Genomic DNA, 26,944 nt, shown 5'->3' on the forward strand with positions numbered 1-26,944 from the left:
TGCATTACAGGTCATAATTCAGTCCTCACTGACATGGGAACCAGTGGAGTCAGGACACACACACAGGTGCAAGCAAGCACAGCATATATATATGCTGACAGTTGAGGTAGATCCCCTTGTTCTTAAACACACTATCACACAAAAACACACATTGTAATGCAGTTTTAGCTGGAGGGACATTTCCCGGGTACCGGCTTATCAGTCAGTCATCTCTATGCTCATCTGCTGTGTGTATGAGAGAGAGGCAGTCGGACACACATTCACACACATTCACACACACACACACACACACCAAAACGTCTCACCTGATCCTGAGAAGCTATCTAGAGAGGTGTCTGCTACTGAGGTGGCGATTTCGGTGCTGCTCATTGGTTCTGTTTTAACTGCAAACAAAGAAGACACATTCTCAGCAAGAGCACCACATCAATGTCAGGAAAAAAGGAAAATCTTGTCTCACTACATTAGGCTTCCACATTTTCATAAACAAAAAATACTTTTTTGGAAAAAAATAACATTTAATAAGTGTATTGCATGTAAAATAAGGTCAGCTAATTTAAATGCACAATACATTTGCAGTAGTCTTAAGTACATGTATTACTGAATTGTCTAATTATTTTTGGTAGCTAGATTTTCTTTTGATCTCTTGTTATTTATCTTTCAGAGTGACAAAATAGAAAAGATCAAAACCGCAATAGGAAAGTTTTTATCTACTTAAAAAAGAACCATGAATTAAACTTTCATATGAGAGTGGATTCTAGTAAATGTAAAATACTAAAGCTTTCTATTATTATTTTAAAGAAAATAACCTCCTGACATATCAGTACTTAGATGTGGGATGAATGAAAATAAGTGCAGTAGATGTGCGTTAAAGTCGCTGATAAAAAGCGATACGCAAGTACGACTGAAATGTCAAGGAAATATATGGTGTATAAAATCTTTTTAAGAGGGTGGGGAACGCTGTTTGACCTTGATGCTATTATACAGCTCAGCAATAGATTTGCAAAGACAATTTCACAGCTATCTGACAGCTCAGGATTCTTTGAAATCTATCCATTTCACTTCAGGCGGGCTGAAGGATTGTTTTCTTCCTTTTTTGGAAAAACAGATTGACAATGTGGGCAAAGGAGTCATGCTCAGTGGAATCCCTCATGGTTGAAGAAGCCATTTGCTGTCATGTTTTACATGTTTCCACTATGCTTGCTCAGTGCAGGAACATATGCTGACAAAGGGTAGTTCTTTTCAACAGCACACTGATGAAAAATAGTGGTAAATGCATGCATAAACTAGCATTCAGGTCACAGAGCACACAATAACCACTGTATTCAGGAAATCAGCATGGAACAACCAAATTAAAAAATTAAGAATTATAATGCTTATAATGCTTATATGCAAGTTCACAGTACGACCAATCACTAACAATGAACTCAAGTCAAGTCTGTGTCAAACCATGCTTGAAACAGAATGCCACAAAAAATAACAACAAGTACCAGAGTTTCTGAATGAAAGGCACAATAGTTGAGGCGATTTTATAATGTTGCAGCTGGTAAATAGTAATATAATTTTAAGGGGAGATTTTAAAGAATACAAATTTCTTCATGAGTCAAGTAGATGGTTCAAAATTACAATGAGTGCTTTCAGTTGAGTTGAAACAAACAAAAAACACAAAACACCAAGTATTGTCCTTTCATTGGCACCAACAGTAGACAAACCTGCAGCGGACTGTGAGTTTGAACCTAACAACCAGTCTGCAGTGGTAAGCATTGTGATGTTATCACCTATGGGAAAGACAGAATGGCAAAGGAACACATGACAGTCTACATCATGACTACAGGTCCTGTGTGTCATGAACAAACAAACAAAAATAATAAATTAAAAAAATACTTCTAAAGCTTATCTGACAATGTGGTTCTTTTAATAAATTGATGTTTTATGAGTTGGGGACGACTGCTTCACTAAACAAAGGCTCAGATTTGAAGCACAGGTGAATCGCATGAGTGACTATAACAATGTAGAGTAGAAACCAAATGCAAAGTGCCATCATTTCCATTTGTGGGCTTTGAATAATTACATGGGTGCTTAAATAAACAGCTAATAGTCACGAGAAAACGACCAACAGAGGTACTGAACTGTGTTAAGGCTGAGAACCAGCAAATGTCAAATGAATCCACGCCCCATTTTAGTATCTTGTTAATACTATATTACAGCAAAAGTGTTGATAATATATCCTAAAAAACTTCTAAATATCAGTTCAACACTCACGCTGGCTTTATTGCTGTAAAGCATCGATACTGTGATAAAATCCTTTTAGGTTTACTGTCACAATTTTCAGTTATTTTAGGAACTTTAGCAAGCATTAAAAGAGAGAAAGGTAAATGTACGCACAACAGCACTGCACACATACCTTCAGTGCCATTGGGTGTCATGGAATTGTTACCGATGTGTGAGTTGTCAAGGTTGGGACCATTAGGAGATTCACTGCTTCCACTTACTCGGCTGTGCGGACTGGCTAGATCCTGCATTTCCATAGACCTGACGACACACACACACACACACACGCAGGCACACATCAAATCAAATTAGATAGTCTGGTTTCAGGGAAGGCGCAGAGCTCTCATGCAGAATTCTGTGTACACAGCGTGCACGGTATAAAATGGTGAACATGAGAGAGTAAAAAGCACAGTGTATTCCACTGCACTTACAGTAGAAAAATACACAATTTAATGCAAGTTTACTAATTTCTATCTTGCATGTGATATTTTTCTACTTTACTACTTTAAATAAAGCAATTTTTAGGCTGTGCTAAATGCCCAGAAAAAAAAACAATTATCAGATTAAAATGAAGGAAGTACACAAGACAAAATGTTACACACACAAAAAAAAACAAACTGTGTGGAACAGAGTGATAAAATGACTGTTAAGCATTTTGACAGCACAGTTTGAGATTTCTCACTGGCAGTCACAATTTAACGTAATGTGAACGCAAAATGTTTACTCTTAATTTAGTCTGATGCTTCTTGAAACAAAAATGGCCTTAAGTATATATCGTTTTGTGCGATAATGAAGACTGTTAACAGATGTTTGCTGGTTGGAAGCAACGCACAGCATGCCTGTTAAAAACGCAGCACTCTGCTTGATTATAAGAGTCTATGCCTCAGTGATGGGCAGATGAGAAGCTCATGAGGCATGTGTTTGCTCTGGCAAGCTCCTTAATTGTTTCTGTGTTTATACAAAAGACCACGGCACTGAAAACCTTATTCTCTCTTCTCATTTGTGCGCTCAAAGGATCTGATTGAGCACAGACAATGGAGCTAAAAGAAGGCACGAGTGATTTGAAAAAGTATGGCCACAAACTCTACACCCCATTTGTTTCTGCCGCTGCTCCCATTGCAACAGTGAGTTAATGAAATTAGGATAAAATGTTTTGTACATTGTACTGTCATTTTTAATTATATTGCAGGGTTTGGGGTATCTCTGCTATCGACAAACATCGGCCTTTACAAAAGGCCACAAAGATAAATGCTCAAGCAACTCTGAGTAGTCTGAGTGATATCAGATGCCACCAAGAAACAGAATTATGAGATAAAAACATTAAATTATGATATGCATTCACTGGGTTTAAAATAACATTGCAATGATATTATGTTGTAATACTTTCCAGTAGATTTTGGCAGATGTAGTCATTTCTTGGGGTTTAAATCCAAATCAATTATTTATGGGAAATATATATATACATTTAGGCAAGACAGTACACACCAAAAAGGTAATTATAATTAACAAAAAACAGCAACACAAAAGTCCAAGTCAGTCTTCTTCACGCGTGCTCCAGTAATGGAAGCTGCATTGCCTTTTTCCCAAAGGTATATTAATTTACTCCTCCCCTAAAAATATCACACCCGCTAAGCATACTCTTAAGGATGATCCAGATCCTGACCCTATTTCTTGCACACACGGCTTAATCCTGTTTTCTTTTCCTTTTGCCAAACTTTTTTGTCATTAACTGACGGCTAAAAAGCCTCCCATCTCTAATCAGTCAAGCCGAGAAATGCCGACAGTTCTTTAGCAGAATTTCTAAAGCAATCTCTGATGCCACACAGAGAGCTACATGTCTCTGATGCTCCTGGCACTGGCACAACTGTGCTCTTACCTGGACCTAGATGGCTTTGAGTCCTCTCAAACCACACTCCCTTTCTTTATTCTGCCTCCACCTGCCCCAGCAGAAACAATGTCACTCCTTGTTATTGCAGCTCGATGTCACAGTCCGGAGCCATCCATGACACAAAAAGGCTTGTCTGAGAAAACATTATTGTTATTCTGGAGCAGAATGGGAAGAGAGGGCTAGCTGGGGAACAGAGGCTCACATTGTCTCGCTCTGAGCCGCAGCCCCGCTCCACTGTTGTTTCCTCCTCCAGGTCCTCCCTCCTCCCTGAGCAAGGGGAGCATGGCCAAATGACGGAAAGGTGATTCATCATTGGTCTACGACAGCTGCAAACTGGATTAGCCCTCCCCCAATCAACATGCAAAGCGGCTTAGCCAAGGTAAGCAGGAAGGGGTGGGGTGGAGGGGGGTGATGGGGTGTGGGGAAGGGGGTGAGGGAGTGTAGGTAGGCAAAGGGGTGAGGGGTTGTGGATAGAAGGGGGCTGAGGGCCAGTAAAGGGTGGGAGAGCCTGCCTACTTTCCTGCTTGCTGCTGCTGGAAGGAAGATGGGACTTGTTGAGCAGTGGCAAGTCAAGCGTGACACCCCTAGCATCTTCAGCAGATCTTTCATCTGCAATTGACACTATCTGAAATTTATCAGCACTCCTCCTCTAGGCATACTGACAGGTCCTAATGACCATCAGGGCTGTCTTCCCTAGGCCTGCCTGTGCCTGGGGCACAATAGAAAAATGCACAACTTCACAGCCGACTCACAATGGCCATGAAAAAAAGAACGGGAGAAATACACACACACTTTCTTTGCGGTAACACAAAGGTTCATGGTTATGTCTTTTTTTTTTTTAGCACACAAAGACACATAACTCATTTCTGTATGTCTGCAAGTGTACACACACACACGCTCATGCACAGGGCACTACAGAGGCCCCCAGATGAGTGGCGTAGACACACACACACACACACACACACACACACACACACACACACACACACACACACACACACACACACACAGAGCACTTTAGAGGCCCTCAGATCAGTGGTGCATCTCAGACAATGAAAGAGACTGGAAAGGAGAACATGGAGAGCATATGGAGCCACATATGTTTCCTATGACGCTACGAATGCCTCTATTACTCTCCTTTAGCTGACAGTTACATTTTGCTGTCCACTCCCACTCTGCTTGTCTCTCTGCAAACATCAAGCAGAGCCATATACTTGCATGGCTATAACACTATATTAGACCTGACTCCAGCCCACCATGGGAATACAGGGTCTAAAAAAGGTCAAAGGTATTCATATGGTCAGGTAAAAAAAAAAAAAAAAGAGAGAGAGAGATGGAGCGAAAGATGTATAAAGTCTTTTTTCAAAAATCCTGCCATGATTTTTTAATGGCTGACTGTTTACATGAGCCAGGGTAACCTGAGCTCCATGGTCTAAGGTTTTTTTTCTTTTTTTTCCCAACAGGCTTTGCTCTTCACACCGAGGCAAAGCCTTCATGAACACCATTCCAGCTTTACAATTTGCCTTCTCTCCCACTGCTTACGATACAGCCATCTTAGCAAAAATAACCGGTATATTTCATTCTCACACCTCACTTTTACTTTCACAAAGCACAGACAACAGCATTTCTTCCTCCAATAATTTCTTAATACTGAAATACACAAAAAGGATGAAAAAAATTACAACATGAGTAAAATCTATATTTATAGAACAGAAAGAAGAGGCAAAAGCAATGGAGACGAAAGAGAAACACATTTTGCCACAGAACATTAAGAGAGATCACAGAGTTGGGGGAAGCTGTGAAGCGAGAGTGTTGTGGTGGGCTGATGTGGTATGGTGTGTGTGGTGGCTGGCTTCTCTCTTCAACAGTTCATGCCAATAAAGCCATTACCATAGTGGTGTGTCAGCCTTTGCCAGCAGGTGAAACCAGCCAGGTGAAGGGGGTGAGGGAGAGCAGGGAAGATGGGAGAGGTGAAGGGAGGGGGCTTGGATTTAAAAGCAAAAACATGCCTTTCTTCATCACCGCTAAACATTTAGTTTTTTCTTTAAAAAAGGTCTGCATTTAGCATCTTTGATGTGCTTCTTTACTTCAACCTGAACTGCCAGGTCTTTGAAGCTAACAAGAACAAAGCCTGACTAGATGAAGCGTTGGAAGTGTCATCAAAAGAAAGAAAAAAAAAGAAGTGCCACAACATGCTTCATTCAGAGCCGTTAGCAGGCTTCTTTTTTTTTTTTTACTACGCTTTACTTATTTCAAGACCTGCATTTCCAAAGATAAATATAGCTACAGCCAAGCTTTTAGCTAGATCATCTGAGCATGCAGGGTGCCTGACCAAGCACACACTGTTTCTTCTTCTTTGCTGCATATACCTGTTATTATACAAGCAAGGGTTGCTTATTTTCATATATGCACTGACATAAAAATTGTGATTTGTTTAGTATTTTAAGATGTTAATGCAAATTTAAAAAATGCACAAGACAAGTAAAAAGTGGCATTTTTCAGTCAATAGCCCCTTTGTCATTTCTAATACATATTTATCTTATAATCTGCACAAAGTCTTTTGTATTTTACAGAGTATATAAGCCATGTGTTGTGTGTTACAACTTTTGCAAAACAATGCTTTAATCAAAATCTAACTTTAAAACAACTAATCCCCACTTAAGCTGGTCAGCTGAATCCACATGGTGGCCCAGGAAAAATAAATCCACTCGCAAAGAATGTAGATGCGGACAACAATTGGACACAGATGTGAGTGGAATTAGGCACAGTTTACAAAATGCTACACTTCACTTGTGTCTCCATACGAGGCCAAAAAAAAAAAAGCCGGCTGCCAACAAATGCAACATTAAATACACTGGTGCTTTTTCACCCTGTCAGTGTTATTAATTTTACATAAGCACTGCACATTTCTGATAAAATGAAGTGACAAGTGAAGTTCAATACTGTTGTATTTTTAATATCCTTTTTTTGTTTACAAGAAAAACTATTTCTGTTGTTTTATTTATTACGACTTCATCATGGCCCATATATCTTATTAAAAAACAAATCTAAAGATTATTATTATTATTACTTAAAATATAATAAATTACTTTGGGTTTTTTTAATGCATACATATAATGGAGGAGTATTCTTTATATTTTAGCAATGTGTGCGACGTGCAGTGACAATTGAAAGCGCATGGTGCTTGACATGCAATTTTAAATTTTGTACTTGTCTACAATTAAAAGCACAATTATTAACAGATGTGCTGTTTGTTGATGTGCAATTTGTCGCTCTCATTTGGTTCAATATGACATTGTGCTCCAGCAATTCGCTCAATGGCTACATTAAATCTGTTAATACTGTGCTCTTCAACCCTCAAAATTATTTCCAGAAGGCCACTTTGCCTTTGAGGGGCCATCAAACAAGATTTAAGGTGGACATTTTATCACAACCTGCCTACCACCGTGACCGCTGCAGAATGAGAGAGGCTTTACGAGAAAAAGGTGAAAGAAAGTCCAGGGACAAATCGGAATGATTATGAAGCTTTAATACTCGTCGTTTTAATTTTCTCAATCCTGAAAAAGCAATTTGTTATACTGAGAAAAATTAGTACTTGCACAGAATAGGAAACAATACACATTTTAAATAGACTTCAAATTGACAACGCCAAAGGTTGCAAAGTAGTTTTAGCAATATCTTTTTTATAAAAACAAAAACATAAATAAATTAAATTAATTCTGTGCAATGCAGTTGAAATGAAATACATTTTCTCAGCACCTTGCTTTTTATTCTGACTCGGCATAAACATATTGCCCTTTACACACAAAAGGCACGAAAGTGGGTATTAGTGGTTGAGGACCTGCAATAGCAATCATCAGGAAAGCTTAGAAAAGGCTCGGAGCACCCATTTCCTGCTCTTTCAACCACATATTCCAGATCTAAACAGGGGTGTGTTAACAAAACAACACCCCACAGTATTTAGTAAACAACCCCTTTCCACTAAATGCCCAGCATGGGCTACTTAATAGGTGCTTTCCTATTACCTTCTTCCTTCTCTCGAGCTCTCTTCCACCCCTCCATCTTCCTCCCTAACAGTTGAGTGAGGCTCGATCAATTAGCCGTCTGTGTCTTTCACCATTTTCAATCTCCTCTCTGAGAGAAGAGGATGAGAGCTTGGCCGGCTAGACACATCCATACGGAAGGCATCAGTCCTTGGGCAAACAATGCCACCATCACCGCCGACCACTCCTGCTTATAAACACTGCTTCTACACATGCATGAAGCACTGCAGCCAGGCAGAGAGACCCTGATCTCTCTCTGTGTAAAGCAAATACACAGTGTAAACAGCCCCAAATCAGCCTGCTCATTATCTGTTAATTGGATAAATACGGTTATTGTGTGAATGAATGGCTGCAGCAGGCAGTCAAACACACTGTCATGTTTGTCTACATAGAGCGGAGGCTCACTAGGCGATCCTAACCTCTCTATTTCCTCTCTTTCATCAGCACACACCTTTTCTAAACTCCAAAAAAGGGCAGGCGTTTGAAAATGGCAAGAATTAGAGGATGAAAAAGAAAAAAATTTCAGAAAGATGAAATGCGCTTCACACGGACACACACACACACACACACCATACAATAATTCCTCGACTTGAGATGTAAGCCTGTGATCATACGCAGAACATTAAACCAGAACATCCTTCAATTAGAGAGGCTAGTGATTACAGTGGGTGAGTCATCTTCGCTACACGTGAAACACTGGCGAGCAGAGACGCAGCACGGCCGAGAAGCGGGGTCTGTTGTCGTGTTTAGAGGCTGTGAGCCTCTCAGGTCTTGCAACATTCCTCGCTTCAGCAGATGGCATTAGATGTCAACTGCTTTGACTGTGCTCATTTTGTTTGTTCCGCCAGTAACAAAAAAAAAAGGAACAACGACAGTCCAGCATCTTTCCCACACTTCAACAAAATGTAGTGTGTTAAGGAAGAAAAAAAAAAGAGGCTCCCATATTTCAAATGTGAATTTTGATGTATTTACGGTCTTTGTATTATTTTGAATGCCACTAAAGTCATTGGGCTTTCTAAAAAAAATTCAAATATATTTTTACTCGAAGGTCAAAAAATTAACTTCGATTTTTTTAATGACTATAAAAAAATTATATCTGTTTTACACTGGTAATTTACATCAATAAATTATTATTTTTGTAGACATATTTGACTGGAAACTTGTAAAACTCAGCCGGACTGTATGTAGTATAAAAACAGAGTTTAGTGTATGATTTTGTGTAATTTTTTAATTTTATATTAGCTGGATTTACTAACGTAAAATATAATTAAATACTTTTGCTATCTATCTTTATCATTAATAAACTGCAGCTACCGCGTGAAATTTAAAGCCTTACTTTTGAGTTTGTTTACCATTATTTTTGTAAGATGCACTCAAGTATTACATTTCTTAAATTGCAAAATTAAGGGTTGTCATAGGTGCTGTTTTAAAAGATAATGTCAGTCATAATTGTCACTCTTTCTGCTGACATTAATGCTTTAATTGAGTATTATATGCTTGCTTAAACACTGACAGAAATGTATGAAATAAGACAAACTTTCACACACACTATAAGACTCAAGAAATACTGATCATGTCAAGACAGTTAGTAAACCAGAATGTCAAATAATTATCGCACAGAAATTAAAGTCATACTCACTAGAATTATGGTTGAATCACTGTGTGTTTATCCCTTCTTTATCTTCCTTAAAAAAAAATCTTCTTGAGAAAGATCGTTCAGTCCAGCAGAGCGGGTGGCAAACTTTCTAAAACACGTCTCAGCTGTCCGTAGAACCTGTAGCACAATAAATGTAAACTACAAAACTACTTTTTTCTTTTTCATTTTAGGTGTTGGAACCCATTGAGCCCCACGCGGTATCTCAGGAGACTCAGTCCCATTGAGAAAGAGAGTTGTCCGATTACTGCTTCAGGCAGTGACTAGTGAGTGTCTGAGGAAGAGGGAAAAAAAGAGAGAGAGTGAGCGAGAGCAAGGGAGAGGGAGGGAGGGAGGAAAAAAGGCAGTGAATGAGGGAAGGAGAGGGAGGCTGCTGCCGTTTGAAAAAGCAGAAAAGTTGCTCGGTGCTCTCACAGGAAGACTTTGGGTCTGGAGGAGGCACGGGGGAGTTGTGCCTCACACCAGCTTCCCATATGTCATTAACTCAAAGCTTTAAGCAATAGAGTCCTCTCCAGATTGTATCAGTGGAGACTAAGACAATGAAAAGGCTGATCTCCCCACTGCCCTGTCTGTCCACTGCTCTGCTCACAACCCTCAGGGCTCACACTTTTCTTCTCCCCCCTTTCTCTGTTGTTTTTGTTATGCTCTTTTTTTCCCACCACAAACCACATTTTTTTCTTTCTCCTGTGAGCCTTGGGTCATTGCTGGATTTCTTTCTGTCACAGAAGGACTTCAGAGAGTAAACAAGGGGCTAGGTCATTAGCTAAGGTGATGGGAAGCCAGAGGTTTTAAAAGCGGCCAAGAAACTCGGCTCTGTTCATCTCCACAGCACTCTAGTGGAAGTCCTCCGTCAACCCATACACACGGCATCTGTGTGCAAGGTAATGACTGCCTTCTGTCTGCTCCAGGTTATTATTTCAACTGCGCAAAGCAGCAACACAAGGCCACGCTGCTACTGATGAGCTTGAACTGGTGATTTATTCAGGCTGGTGATGAGGCGTGTACAGATTTTGCTTCAATGTGTCATGACATTTTTTTTTTCAAGAATATCAAGTCTGTGTAAATAATGGCTGAGATATCAATGAACCGTTTAAAATATGTTTAATTTCCACAAAATAAAGCTGTGGGTTAAATACCAACTGTAGTACTGACAAATGATTACCAAGAAAGAGGAAACCATACATTTACTATGGTAAAGAGGTGGTGAGAGAAAAAGAACACCCACTGCCAGAAGAATAGCGTGCTGTGTTAGTGGCTGGGCTTTTTGTGTGCTACTTGAAGATCTTGTTAACTCCCAGTCAGTTGGTGATGATAAGAAATTAAATAATGTCACACATGTCACCGAAAGAGCACGTTCAAATCTATATGATTATGATAGTATTTATTTAATATTAATGAAAATGAGTTAATCAGTTTGCACCTGATCAGCTGTAGTGTTCAAGGCCCATACTGAAAGCAGGTCGCCACCAACCGGCCTCTGTGTAGCAGTAGTCAACGAGGAGCTGACAGAAATAGATCTGGGCTGCACTACTCCTGATTTAAACACAGTGCAGTAATAATGTGGACGTGCCTGAAATGCAAGCGCTGCCTGCCTTTCCAAACCCTCAGCCCACAGGTAAATCCACAGGATCACATTGCAATATCAGATCACGAAATATATTGCACATTGAACAGATTCTTAATAGCTAAATTGACTAATAGATGCTTGGGGGCTCTCAAGTAACTAGTTCTAATAGCAGACGGGTACACATGCCAATTAAGATACTACATTCATTCAGTGACTCTCCGTTTTAAGTGGCTGTGTAAAATTAGATTGAGATGTAATTTTGCAAGTGAGTTATTTTCAAATTGTACAGTATAATTATCCAGAGTTGTTTATGTCTCATTGATTAAACTCAGATTTTCCTCTTACACTCTTGCATGCATCCTGCATCTGAATGTTGTGAATCGAAGTTTCAATCAATCTAGCAGTTTTACTGCTAAACTACTATGTTCATGTCACGGAGTATTAAATTTAAGGTCAATAAATGAAAATTATCTTACGGAAAATAGCAGATTGAACTTCGAAGTGAATTGTCAATATTATGAGTTTTAAAACTGAAGTTTTGCACAGAATCAAAAAGAGCAACGATACACTATCGCAGTTAGGGGGACTCAACATATTCAAAGTAAAAAAAAACTTGCAGATTAGAGCAATAAAATAATCGTTTGTGGAACTGTAAAAACTAAGAGTGCCTCTACATCTGCCAGATGGAAGCTTAACAAAAGATGCACTGATACTGTTCGACTGACATCAGCGCTAAAACACCACTTGCCAAAAACTATATCAAGTAAGAAATTTGAGAAGAGAGCTAAGATTAAATGCGAAGCCGTTCTTTATTAAGGATTATCTTGATGGGACTCAATGGTCTTCATGAGGGGCTGCAGGGATGCCTAACTGCAATTTAGAGTGAGGAGAGATCTGCACTGTCCTCCACTGCCAATAGGTTATCCACTCAGCTTCTTGCACACATGGAAAGAGAGACTTCAATTCCAACTGGCTGATGCAGTTTTTCAGATAAAGAATTAAGAGTTAACATAGATCTAACTCAAGTAATTGTGGCATTTTTTTTACTCTGTTGTTCCACAAAGGAGAACATCTCAGTAAAGTGAGTTTACCTAACTTGACAAAGAATATATAAACAGTGTGAAGGGAGCAGGAACGGTGTGACAAGGGATCAAGTGGTCCAGATGAAACAAAATGCTAACACCCCGGTGACACAGTTGCAATATTTTCATATGCATATGCTGCAAACTTGTTTGGGTAGAACTACTAGAGTGTTTGCACAATGTCACACGTTGGAGGATCAAGTTCCTTTTTTGACATACGTCTCAGCAAAGCATTACATTCAAAACCATCCCCCAAGAAGAGAAATCTGAACTTGGGATAACTTTGGATAAAATAACAGTTTTATATATTTATACAGACATTACCGGGTGAAGTGTTCACCTTTTAACTATGGAGAAAATACAAAAAAAAAACCCTTAACTATACAAACCTCCCACTCCTAACTTTGCCCCTGACCCAAGTGTGACGTGAAGTTTGCCGGATCGCAATTTGTCAGGGAGCTTGGTAAGTGCTAGTTGCTGGATATTCCTGAGCTGTTCAATGTGTAAAGTTTCCTGTTCAAAACAAAGCAACACAGAGCGACATATCCTTGGTAAAGAAAGAGTAGTCTGATGACCAAGGGAAATACAAGATCACTTTCAATACCATTCCACTCCTTCTCTCTTCGAGTGCATGGATTTTCTTCTGAACTCTGTAATAGTAGACTTAAAAGCAACTTTCCTAGCAACAATGACAACTCCAGCACTCGAAGCAAAAACAAAAAGCAAACCAATGTCGTTTTGATGACCAAAAACATGTTAACACATTTCAAAATGTCTTTCTGCATCCAGTATTCAAGTAAACAGAATATAACATTTGCCCATCTAACAGGCTTTTCATTAAATCCAAAGAGAATCTTTGATGATGATAAGCTGCCACCACAAAAAAGATTTTGACAGTGCAGACAGATAATTTTGAAATCCCTCAAGGTAAATTAGTAGCAACTCAAGTGCTTTCAAGTGGTGAATGAAAGTTCTTAGTGAAGCCTGAATTCCTTATAAACAAACATCAGGTTGGATTGGCTCGCTGAGGAGCAGCGATAAAAGTAAACACAGCATACCTCGACATGAAAATACACTAGCACTTTTCTCCAGAAAGCAAGGAACAAAGGAAATGGTTAACCTCAGTGGACGTCACAAAATTAAATGAACAGAGTGACCTTAGTGTTGCAGTCATCTTGATTCCAAATAAAACACAAGAAACATGTTTTGAATTATGAGAAAATGCCATTTAAGAAAAACACACACACACACACACACACACACACTATATATATATATATATATATATATATATATATATATATATATATATATATATATATATATATATATATATATATATGAAATATCTATACTTAACTCAATCTTATTCAGATTTAAGAATTTACAAAAGCAGTTACTATATTTTGTAGTTGCCCCGGTGCTTGCTAACTGGCATGTAGTTAAAAACTCTCCATGGACACATTTGTCCATGAATACGCCATAAGAGACAAGTGTAGTTTATGACCAGTGAAGCACACCTGGGGAAAGTCTATAAGGAACCCTGAAAATCCTCAGACAGATACTTTATTGGTCTCCAATGGCCCCAAAAAAGCCAAACAAGCACACTTCAGAGACCTATTACTCAGAATAAGACATTGCTAGGGCTGGAAGTAAGCTATCACTGTGGGCATTACATACATAATATACGTCCTGCTGAAAGATAAAGAAATCTTTAATAGAACATTTGTTCTAATAAGTAAGTGAAATGTGGATTTTTGATTTATCTCTCTTGGAATTTGGCTTAACAATGACCTAACTTTCCTTGCAAATATAGACACACATTTTGCAGCTGACATTAACATATATGAACATGCAAGAAAAAGCTTTACCATACCTATTTGTGTAATTGATGTTGTTTCCATCTTTCGGTGGACATATTTTGCAAAATTCAGTGAAACATTTTATAGATGTCTGTACAAGAACAAAAACTAGATTAAAGAAGAGTATAGTCCAACCTATGAATACTGGGAACTTATGTAATTACGAACTGATGAGTAGGAACATCAACATGTTCTCCAGCTTTAATGCTCGTGCAACCCAATGGTATGCTATGACAGTATGATCTATAGTTTGCTCTTATCACAATCTCTAAAGCTAAAAACACTGAAATATAAGGCTATAAAATTTTAGAGACGGATATATTCTAAACTGCTTATTCTAGTCATGAATGTGATCTATATGTTGCTGTCCATATTAGAAACAAAGTTCACATTGAAAACTGATCTTGCATGGCTTTACGGAGAAATTATTAACCACGAAACAGGTACACTTTATCTAAGCTGTTTATACCCTAACAACCCTTCATAATAGCATTGAAATATAATTTTAAAAAATTATGAAACGGCTATTTTTGTATTTGTTTCTTTATTGTGCTCATGTTACTCATAAACGGCTCCATTATGAAAGCAGGGAAAAACAATTTCACCCTCTGCAGTCGCTTGTCTTTTTTAACGATATAATTTTGCCAAGCCTCAGTAGTCTGAAATCGACTTAAAATAGAAGGCCCTCGTTCGCCATCAGCTTTTACCAAAACCCAAAAAAGTTTCATAATTTAATGTAAAAAAGTTACACAGTGGATAACTGCTTTCAGATGCCTTCCCCGCAAATGCAATAACAATCAGAAAAAGGAATCAAAACATATTGAAGTGGCACATTTTTGTCATTCAGCAGCAATTCTTTGGCAATGCACACAAAAGCACATTTTCACTTGATATAACAAATTGTGGGATCTGCTTATAGCTGTCACATCATTTTAAAATTTGCAATCAAGCACAGAAACAAATCTGAGTGTAAAGAGGGTTCTTCCTCAGTAGGTTTAGCAGATATTAATAACTGTTGTGATAATGAAGAGTAAGACTTTAGAATTTCTCTAGCATTCTGGTTTAACTATACAGCCTCACAGCAACACTACTAAATCTAAATTAGCTGCACCCTAAAATACCAATATGTTTGGTAATAAATTTTCACCACCCCTTTAATGGCAGCATTTGTCAGGGTTGCCCCAACTGTCTCGGACAGACTTCTGACTTGTGCAACCCAGGCGGCCAGAAATGTGGCACTCCCCGTCTCTTCCCCAGCTGCCCAGGTCAGCAAAGCACTAGAGGCCAGGCCACTGATCAACAGGCTTGCAGTGGGTCTGGCCGCAAGGAGGCGGGGGGGGGGGGGGGGGGGGCAGGTCATCAGTGGAACTTATGTTCACCACCAACCAACTCCCAATTGGTTAGAGTGCAAAATGCAGACATTATAGACATAACTGCTGCCTCTCAAACCCACCCCTCCAGGCAAACTCTGTCCTCCTCTCTGACTCACTTACCAAACCCCCACTAGTCCAACCACTGTGACATTTGTGAAGCCAGGAGTCCACATAACAAAAACACATTAGGCAAATGTCTGGGGTCAAACGTCTGTTTGAATTGGCCAGATGAAAGACACTTGGATTGGGTCTGTGCCATTCTCCTCAGTGACTAAATACAGTTACAAAAGAGGCACTGCTGTGCAAGCCAGCGGTTTGTCTTACTAACAGAAAATGCTTCCACATTCAAGTTGCAGTGCCATATTTGCCAAGGGATGATACAAGAGCACAGATGAGGATTTAAGCCAGGGGCATTATCAATCAGGTATTTGTCCCAAATAAACAGAAATAGCACAGACCGGACAATAACTTATATTTAGCCTACATCCACATTTGTTCGCAAAGAAACAAGTGCACGCAAACATAGCTTGGGTATTTCCAGTGATGAATGAGCACCGCCACTGGACACCAGCTTTCAGTAATTTTTAACTCCTCGACACATTTAACAGCTGGGTTTATCTGCATACTCTGCACGTCGGCCGGCTGATGCGTAGATTATTCATTTATTTTATACAGGAGCAAGAAACACACTGAGCTCCACAATAAAGTTGTGAATACAGTTAACAAACAGCAGCTAGCTAGTGAAATATTTCCAGATTTTCAAAATAAGCAATGCATTAATTATAGTTTCAGACAATGCAGGAGGAGCACTGACTCTTCTACTAATATATCCCCTCAAAGTACTTCTAGGTGACTTCTGTGCATGTGTCTGGTACTTGTTGCTGCAGCCATCACGAGTAAGGGAGACAGCCTTTCATTTATTGTTTTTCTTAGAGTACTACTGCTGCACTATCAATATCCAGTAGACAGGAAGAGCTGTCTAAGTTACTTTACATATGAAAAAACAAAGATGGCACCGCCAGGAGAAGCGCTAACAGTTTAAACCAAGAGGAATCAACGAATACATAATTTACTGAAAAGTCAGTAAAGAGTTGAGATGCAGTGCATTTTCTACAGACACTGTGAATGAAATCATTAAAAGTCAATGATATGCCATGTTTGTTTCCTCTTGATGTGTTCAGAGCAGCAGTGGCCCCTCTAAAAGGTGACTTCCCTTATGAGGAAATGGAATTTGCAATGCACTCCACTCAGAACACTCTCCCTTTGTGCTTGTGAGAAAATATGTTCTCTGTCTCTCTTTTTTTTTCTTTTTTTTTTTTTGGTATAACTGATTTAAAGAAAAACAATCTCAGAATTTACGCTTTTCTCTGTCAATATGGCTCGTGTTAGTGTGCAGTATTTCTGTGTATTTTAGCATCAACTTAAGTACAGTAACACCGCAATCCTATTGCCAGTCTTTAATTTAAAAAAAAACAAAACATTGTTGCAGGCAGAAGGTAAGGGTAAAAAGATAATTCTTGCAGAAAAGAATAGATTTGGTGTCTGCCTGTTTGCCTGTGCCAAGTTTTCTCTTATGCAAATGACTCAGACTGTGAAGTAACAGCTGGATTTAAATCGTAAAGCAACAAACCAGCTACAGCAGACATGTAACCAAAAGAATGGCATTAAAAGTGTGCAGTACCTGGAAATGTTTTGCCAGGTCAGATTAACGCAGTGTAAAAGGCTTTAAAGATGGCAGTAGTTGATTGTTAGTTGAATTAATGTATTGAGACTATAACCTACATGAATTCCTATTGATAGTTCACCTGGTGTAAACATCCATCTAACAAATATCCTCCCACTCTTATGAGATCTCAAAATAAGTGACCAAGTAGCAGTCTTATTTTTGCATTGCATATATGTAATCTAAATGACAATGCTACAGATGATGAACTGATTTAAAAAAAAGAAATGCTGTCACAGGCATAAAAAATTTTTTGCAACAACATGCATATAAAGCAAACAACTGTACAATATTCACAGCCACAGGATTAACAGGACTTGTCTACTATTGTTTAGGTCTCCTTCGTGCCATCAAAAGTTCTTTGACCCGTAGCGGACATAAACAAAGGACCTCTGCAATTGTATTGTTGTGTCTGACACAAGGACACTGGCACCAAATCTTTTGGGTACTGTGAGCTGCAGTGGGAGAAAAGTGGAGGTGGGGGGGCCTTGGTGGATCATGCTTGTTCCGTAACAATGTTTGAACAGAACGGGATCAGTAGAGTTTGAAGCTTCAGCTCTCGTTTGTACTCCTTGAGTTGTCTTTGAACAGATATGCTGGGTGTACTGTAGCACAGAGGGAGCCTGCTGCCATAGGTGCGTGCTGGTCTGCACAAATGTCTGGGACAGTACATTTCGTGGCTGATCTGTGTAAATGTCTCTGTGAGTTGAAACAAAACTAAGAAAAATGGTGGTACACTTCTCTAACAAGTGATATTATAGTGTTTTTTGCATGCTGTGTAAAGGGAGTGAAAGAGACAAGAGTAAAACTGGAGTTCAGCTTGCTACAGCTGCCAAATACCTTCAGGGAGATCTCTCCTTGAACTCTGTACATGGCACCTTTGAAAAATAATATACCTTTTCAAACCTGTGAATCAGAGATAAATTATCACTTTAATAATGAGGAATCCCTGATAAACCTTTTGATAGTCAAACATCACAAGGGGAAAGTGTGATGAACTGCTAGTAACCTCTGATGATGAACACATGATTCATCAATACCAGCAGATCTGCATGTCTTTGCTAACAAAGCCACAACAAAGAAATTCTGGCCGACCGGGACTTTGCCTCTGACTCCAAAATAAACACTATTTGTTATAAGGAGCATACAGAGGGAAAACCGGGATGAGAGTGTTAAGCCTTCTTCCTCTCAACTTTGTGACTCAGTTGCTGAAGCCCCAGGTGTTTTTTTTTGTTCTTAAACACATGTCAACTCTCAGACTATCAACACCAACATAAACTTTGCCTAAAATAAATAAATGAATAAAACTGCTAGCAAAACTTTCTCTGCCTACTACTACCAACTAAACAGACATATAAATAGCTCAGCAGCCTACCATGGAAACAAACAACCGCAAAGGCTCGGATCAGTTACAGGAGTAGCAACTTTTTATAGGTCACAAAACTTCCAGTTGCCTAGGAAACAATGTGGAAGAACAGTGTGCTATTGGTTGCAGAACTGGTAATACCTGTCGGGGCAATTAGAAGGCCTATTTTGTTGAAGGAGGAGTATCAGAAGGCTGACTTTGAGTAATTGAAGGCTTTAGTCATTCAATGGGCATGGACTGTTCTGTTAAAGCCGCACCTGGGCTAAGACAATTTGAACAACTCACAATGGGAAGAAATGCCTGTTTATTCTGGTGCGAGCTGGTGCAAGTATCTGGTGGAAGTTTGTCTAAAGATGGGAGAATGATTTAACAAAAAGCAACTTTCTGAATATTGATTTAAATTGTTCATGCTGTAGCCAAGCTTATGTGGCAAACTGTGGATCTGCTTTGGGAAAATTTCAACCCAAAGTACTGAGTGTCAAACTTTTATCTATAGTTACGTCTAGAAATTCATTCTAGTTTAGATATACTGAGGGCAACAAAACCTTTAAAATGTAGGTATTTTTGACACAAAGTTGGTTAACACTATCTTTCTCTTGCATCTTCAAAAGACATGAACTCTGGACCATTTCAGGAGAATCTAATCTACACATCATCCAAATTTGCACTTTCTCACATGTTGCAAACAATGGAAGATATCCCTCATTATTTGCATTCTTCCCAATGAAATTACTCCATGTGGTTTAGGTTGTATCTGGGCAGACATGGACAGTTACCTGAAGCACATACTCTACAAGATTTGGACATTAGCATTTTGACATTCAGCTCTGTGATTCTAGAAAGATTTGGGGCTGCAGTGCATGTATAAATACAGCTCTAGATTCACAGCTGTAGCTCTCAGAGGAGCCTGGCCCATCCATTGCATGATGACTATGCAATTTACAAAATTACAAGCTAGCTGAAACCCTGCCCTAAAGAAGCCCCAGACTCTGCCTGAATTATTTATTAACTATTGATGAAGGCTGATAAATGCACCCCGCTCACCATCCCAATGACATTCTTGTCTCCTGCCTTGAGCCACTTCTGCCACTTTGTCTGCCTGTATGTTCCCGTGATACAAAACTTAGCAAAATGTGGATTTTGTTCATTTATAACACAAAAAGGCAGCTGTTTTCAGCAATGTATCATCTTACAGCTCTCAACTGTGCTGCTATCTCTGCAGCCGGGGGACCCAAATAAGTACATTACCAAGCCAGCTAATTACAGTTTCACACAGTGCGACAGTCGACAATCTTCCCCTATTCTGTTGGCCAGACACCAAAGCGTTCTAATGTGCTCACACAAGGGGAATCAACATGCCAATCTGATGGAGATATACAAACATCAACAGAGAACTACCGGCATAATTTTGATTACTTCCTTGCCTTAGGTATTAATATAAAATCCATCAAGCTTTGAGAAACAGAGGAAAACATTACTGTATATTTGAGGAAAGGAAAAGTGTTACTTTCTTTTTCACAGTGTGGATAAATCTTTCAAAACACGTACAAATGCATGCAAAGACACTAGTACAATACTTAATACTACAGAAGAATTTTAGGGATATTAATTGACCAATAAATATGAACATTATCAAATGACATTTGAGCACTTGAGCAGCCCCTTTGACTGACCTCTGGGACTGGCTGTCCACATCTCCACCACCAATATCTCTAGCAGCTGCAGAGCACTTAATAAATTGCACCTTTAACAAAAGGAAAAGGTGATGAATTGAAAAATGTTTAGCCCTTTCATGCATTATTAATGCAGCCTCTCCCTCAAATCGGCCGCTGATAAATAATTAAAATTAATCTCCTTATGGGAGTTTTCATTATAGGATAATTTAATTAAATGAAAGCCCAAGGACCTCTGAGGGCCCTGAGCCACTAGGGCCCCATGCCCTACTCCTCTAATGGGTCGAGGACAGGAGATTGTCCTGGTAATGCACGGGAGCCCATACATTATTTAATAGATCCCACTAAGTAAGGACAGATCAATGATAACTTGTCATCTCATCAATGTGTTGAAAGCATTCCAGAGGCCACTGCAGAACAAATCCCAAAACTGAAAGAAAAGAATATCCGTGCACACACATAGAAAGTAAAACAGTTGCAAACACATACACATTAATAGCAGCTATGGATATTCTCTAGTTGTGTCTGTGCATTTTACTGATGGGAAAGCAGTGGTGGATCAAGGACGACGAGGTAAGATTGCTTCGGTACAAAAAGTTGAAAGGTGCAAGATATACACCTGATACAAACAATATCAGCATCAAATGGGAGCCTTTAAAGATGGTCTTGGTAAACAAGAGAAAAGACTACTGCAGAGGAAGAGGGGTCCATGCTCGTCTCGACTTCTGGAACACTCAGGCATCTAATTATTATACTGCACTGATCACAAAACATTATCAATGATGACGTACTCATCTAGCTCACACCACAAACAGCAACCCAACAACCAGTAAAGCAAATAGTACCTTTAATTTTAAATACAATATACTGCATAAATATGTATGGTAGAGTCACATTCATGTCTATCTGATAGGGCTTGACTTGTCTGTGATTAAGGATACCATTTGAAGTCATGGTGGAAAATCAACATAAATCAAGGATAGAAATAGCGACTCTTAAAAAGTATAGCTTGGTTTCTAATTATGCAGAGATCACATTGGGCACTGAAAAAGCTAAAGAGTCCCTTTAAAAGAAACCATACAGAGTCACTCAGAGTTTGGCAAAATAATGCCGGATAGGTTTTAGTAAGGAGTGGTGAAAATATGATTTTATTTTGCTTTTGCCAAAGCCAGGGCAGAGTGTCTTCCTAGCAAATAAACTGAAATTCCTTCTGGTTTAATTATAATTATGGAATATGTAATATTGGCAAAACGTGTTTCAACCCCCCTGGTATGTCCACTACATGCACACATTTCTGCTAGTACAAGTTTTGTTGCAGTTTAAAAATGGTAAAATTCAAATTCCAAGATGGACCAAATGACTCCGAGTGCCAGATTTGACCCAGGGGCCAGATTCAATGATTAATACTGTAATACTTTAAAATAGGACTTACACAAATTAAATGAATGCAATTACTATGCTTAAAGCTTAGCGGGAAGTGCATGTATATGCACGCCATGTCTGAATTTAAAAGAGGAAATCTTTAACATAAATATTAGCATTTTGTGAAAACAACTGAGTAATTAGTTTAGGGGATAATAAGCTGGGGTAGGCACACAATGAAAGAAAGCATTCTGGCTTTAAAATGAATAAAAATTGATTGTGTCCCAATAAAAAACGAATTGCCAGAGTGTTAACTGGATTCCCCATAAACGTCTGTAGCAGTCCCTGGCCGCTTTATTGTGTGCTAATGCAATAGAGAACACTTAGCAATAAATGCTCCTCTCTGATGAGCTCACAGAGGCTTTCCAAGATGGCCTGATGAAATTGTAAAAATTAGATTTGAGCTAGCTGCTAATGACTCCTAAAACAAAGGAAACTCTCCAAATGGAATTAGCCTGCCCTCTCCTTCTCTAAATACATCATATGTAAATTACTGTCATTTGGAGAAATATGCTTGCCTGGAAGGTAAAGCCTTCATTAGAGATCTCAGTAGGTTTGGGACTCGAACAAGAACTCCTCTAGGACATTTAAAAAGTTTGAGTACTGAAAGAAGGTAAAGGTATTGTTCACTCATGGTAGCAAATCAGAATAATGACCAAAGAACTTATTTTTGATTATTTTAGTCAAACCTCATGGATTATTTTTCAGAGATGAGGACACAGTTATCTGCTCTGAGAAACAAATACAGCATATCTAAGTTTTCATTTATATAATCCTCATTTGCATATGGATTATCGTTAGTGAATTACTTCAATAATGCAGAGCCACGGACACCAATGAAGTGTCTGCTCAGGTTATTCATTACAGTTTATTAAATAAATGGCTCCATGGTGATAATGTCAGCTATTAGCTGCATGTTTATTTTAAGCTTTTTTCATTTGCCATCATGCAAGATTGTTTTCTTAATCATAATAAAGTTAATCCAATATTCAGTCTGACTTGCAGCAAGGACGTTGTTTCCTACTACTATTAATATCCAGATGATTGCAAAGTGGTCTTAAAGGTCTGTACAAGGAAGGCATAAATTTGCTTTTTAATATCAGAGTTATCTCGTGCTTAAAGCTAACATGAGAATTAATTAAACAAACAATTAGCAAATGAATGAATCATCACTTTGCAGTCATTTGGGCATTAATGAGGTACATTAATCAGGTTATGCTTGAAAATACTTATTAATGAGCCTGTGAAAACCTGGACAAAAACAAAATTGTTTTTATTATTTCCCTGATCAAAAAGGTTTACAAACTGGTTACAATAGGCAACTCTGGAAAATTTCATAAGGAAAAACAGTGTATTTTGTAGTATTACACAGCAGTGTTGTCTTTAACATGCTTAATCATCCATAAAACAGTATTTTTATACATGAGTGGCCATAGGGCTTGGTGTTACATACACAACTGCACTGATGGGCAATAGTCAGTTGTGCAGCTCGGTTCTAAAATATTTACACAACTCAACCCAACAGTTATTTGCCTTTCTAACGAAGGCAGCACTTTACCACTCAGCAACCATTCACACTGCTCTGTACTGTTTGTATAAGACAACTTTGCAGGAATTACTTACCAATTAAACAGGATAGGTAGTGTTTGGCTGAGCTGGTCAATAGTTTCCTAATATAAACAGAGGGCTTTTGGACAATACTGTTGTGTGTTCATACCAGGAAAGTAATTCACTTATCAGGGCGTTGTTCTCATTTAACCCTTGTTGAATCACCTGACTTTGTTGGTAGACTTGGTTTTAGATAAAACCTCCAATTATCAGACCTCACAGTGTGTCCTGAAATAAAATGTTTACATGTAACACCATGGAGTTACATGTAAACATGCATATCAATAATAAATTAAACATTAAGGATTACTACACATCTACATGGAAAATACTAGCTGATTTCTAACTATGTTTTCTATTAATTTGATTGTGACTAAAAACAAGACATCTGTTTCTCTTTGTATTACTGTTTGCTGGACACATGTCTGTGCAACACTGAAGTTTGAGGCTCTTCTGGGGGAAACATATGGAGCAACAGCCAGACTGCAGCTGTGGGGTATTTCCACCGTCCATAAGTGCCTACCTATTAATGGGCTTACAGAAACTCAAAATAATAACTTAGATCTGTCAGACTGTTAAAATCTCTCTAATGCAGTCATTTTGTATCAAACCAAAAGCAGGCATGCAGATAGCAACAAAGCCAAAGGGTACAATACGCTCTAATGTCCCAAAATATTCACTCCACAATATCCTAGACTAACACCCAAGAAGCCAGTGTAACGGATAACCATCATGTAAAAATAAAAGTTTGCCAACCTTGCATCCGAAAATAAATAAACACTACCAAATTAAATGATCTAAATCCTCTATTTAATAAAAAATAAATAAATAAAAATCAAAAACAGAACATAAAAATTCCAACCGGTGATAAATGTCATAACTAAAAACATTGCCAGTGAACACAGTTCATTCCAAGTTAAAACTGTGTGAGGCAAATTAAAAAAGAAACACAGAAATAAAATCAAGAAATGTTGCTGCATTCTGTGGGTCTGAGCTTCTTTAAGATGGACTGAGACAAAACAAACAGGGAACATCTGTTTTGTAATAAATGCAAAGTAACTGTGATAATATGGTAGTGCTTAGTGCACATGGGTAACCACATATCTGTGAAGGCACCATTAAAGCAATAAAGAGTGGTTTAGTGTCAACCAGGCAATGTTTTTTGCAAGACCTTGCGCATTTTAGCAAGACACTGCCAAACCCATTCAATGCATATTAAATTTGCATGGTTCCATTGTAAAATTGTCTGGGTTAAGTCTAAATTGGCATGCCTGAAGATTAGACGTGTAATCCAGAGAAAACATCGGGCAGATGATGAAGTAAAAAACTACAAAAAATGATCCTTTGAAATGTAAAGCAGCTGGAATCCTGTATGAAGGAAGAAAGGCTATAGCTTTCAAAACTACAGCAACTACAGCTCCTGAACACGTAGATGTAGAATAGACAATGCTGAGAGAAGCAGCGATGCAAAACAATGTTAAACATGCCTTTTTTCCAAGTTTTTCTGAAATGCAGGCCCAGCAACCCACCTGTCGAGCTCAGGGAGATGTGTCTTATTCTTTTATTCTTTCTCTCTCTTGCACCCACTATGTCTGCATAAAAGTGGCGAGGGCTGCACCTAAATGCACTGTTCTGCAACAACAGCACATGTATTTTAAAAAAATCTCAGTTTCAGTATATGACACATAGCCTTTATTCTATGAATTAAATATACTAGAGTTTAAATGATTTGCAAATCATTACATTATGATTTTAGACACCACTGACTTACAATATGTGCTGAAATTCATATCTTATCAATCATATCAATGTTCTTTAAGGAGCGGATTACAGTAATTGAAAGTCCATACTGTGACAGAAATAACTGTTCTCACACAGGGGCTAGACCCACTGGTGCCTTTTGCTGTCTGTTGGCAAGAACTAAATATATTTTCTGCATTCTGAATGGCATTCCACTCTAACGCATATGTGCCAGTAGTTAACAGTGGATGAGAATAAATAGCTTTCTTAGCCAAGCTTTGAGACATGTAAAAGATGGGTGTTAATGTCTGACATGTACGCAAATTATCTGTAGCGATATTTAATATCTTTAAGCATATAAGCAGTTGCAAAGAAGTATTTTGTATCAATATCTTTGCATTCATATATTTTTCCATTAATAACAAGACAGATACACTAAAACTTATAGAAAATGACAGCGTAATAACCCTTCTGGCAGCGTATCAGGACCTAATTTCTAGGGATCATAACAGTAAGCCAGAATTATGTCACCCGGACCACCTGTTCCCTGAAAACGTCACTGGTTTTAAGTAGTTCCGGCATGCATCCAAAATGTGAACTTCTGAACCACAGTGCTTACTTCTCATTTGTGCAGAAGCAGGAGGCAGCAGTGTGTAGCAACAGGCACTCTAATTTCGTGGCAGTAGAGGGAAGGTTTACATAAGAGACGTGCTGTTCTGTGGCTGTCACTCAACCTGCATCTGAATGGCAAACGCTAGAATGAAGCCGATGCTGTTTCATGTCACCTGAAGGCTAATAAGAGATTAAACATCAGCAGCCAAAATGCTAATTATTGCTCAGTAGCCCCGCAACATATCCAACAAACCCATACCTTTGGAAATGTTCCATTAAAAGTATCAATTATTATTATAAGACTATTCAGGATATTTTTTTTATTTACAAAGAGAACATGCACATTAAAAAATATATCTGATGCTTACTTGCATGATGAATGCTTTAAATATCAATATTAAAGAAGATTACAGAAATAAGACTTCTCTGCTTGGAGAAAAGGAGAAATGTTCTGAGTTGCACTGCAAGCGAAGCATGAACACACTGTATATTTCTTTTGGACTGGGGTTCTAAAATAGCTGTGCAAGCATTTGTGGACCACACACAGCTGCTGGTGCTGGGGTTCTGCTCACATCATTGGAGTTTATGCCAATTAGCTGTTAAGACTATTTGCAGGGTGTTGGTCATAAATGAAAATAGATGGTCCATCCTTCAAAGCTACTCACCAACCACTGTGCTTGGTATGACTGGCAATAAACATGTACATGTATTTATGAAGGTTTAAAAGATATAAATAAAAATAGAGGCAAATCACTTACAGTTTTTTTTAAAGCAGCTAAGTTTTTTTATTACTACTTTATTCCTGCTGCGAAAATACAACACAAAATACTACAAAAATACAACTATGAGGGTTTTATGAAACACCTAAAGTATAAGAGGGGCCATGGGGGAACTGGACTGTTAAGTGAAATGGCCTTACTGAGGAAACCAGCCCAGCAGTGGACACTTACAGGGAAGCAGGGCCATCATACTGTGTTGGCCTTGATGAAATCCCCCCGCACTAAGGCCAGGATGCTGACAGTAGAGCTCAACGTAGTCGAAGTTTTTCCAAGGCTGAACAGCC

At 38.6% G+C, this 26,944-nt stretch overlaps 1 protein-coding gene across 2 annotated transcripts in view; it reads right to left on the reverse strand.

The window, feature by feature from the left end:
- Positions 1-26,944, reverse strand: part of eya1 (EYA transcriptional coactivator and phosphatase 1) — a 62,688-nt gene that overhangs the window by 29,972 nt on the left and 5,772 nt on the right. For both annotated transcript variants that reach the window (XM_085468496.1, XM_085468495.1), the window contains exons 2-4: positions 2,402-2,529; positions 1,710-1,775; positions 306-383 (exon numbers count right to left, since the gene is read on the reverse strand). In XM_085468496.1, the coding sequence (XP_085324622.1) occupies positions 306-383; positions 1,710-1,775; positions 2,402-2,525 (268 nt within the window). In that variant the 5' untranslated portion in view covers positions 2,526-2,529. The remainder of the gene's footprint in view (positions 1-305; positions 384-1,709; positions 1,776-2,401; positions 2,530-26,944) is intronic.

The sequence above is a fragment of the Copadichromis virginalis genome, linkage group LG9 (assembly GCF_057382275.1).
Source record: "Copadichromis virginalis isolate Kocher_CV1m ecotype Utaka linkage group LG9, C_Virginalis_male_GT1.1, whole genome shotgun sequence".
Classification (NCBI taxonomy): domain Eukaryota; kingdom Metazoa; phylum Chordata; class Actinopteri; order Cichliformes; family Cichlidae; genus Copadichromis; species Copadichromis virginalis.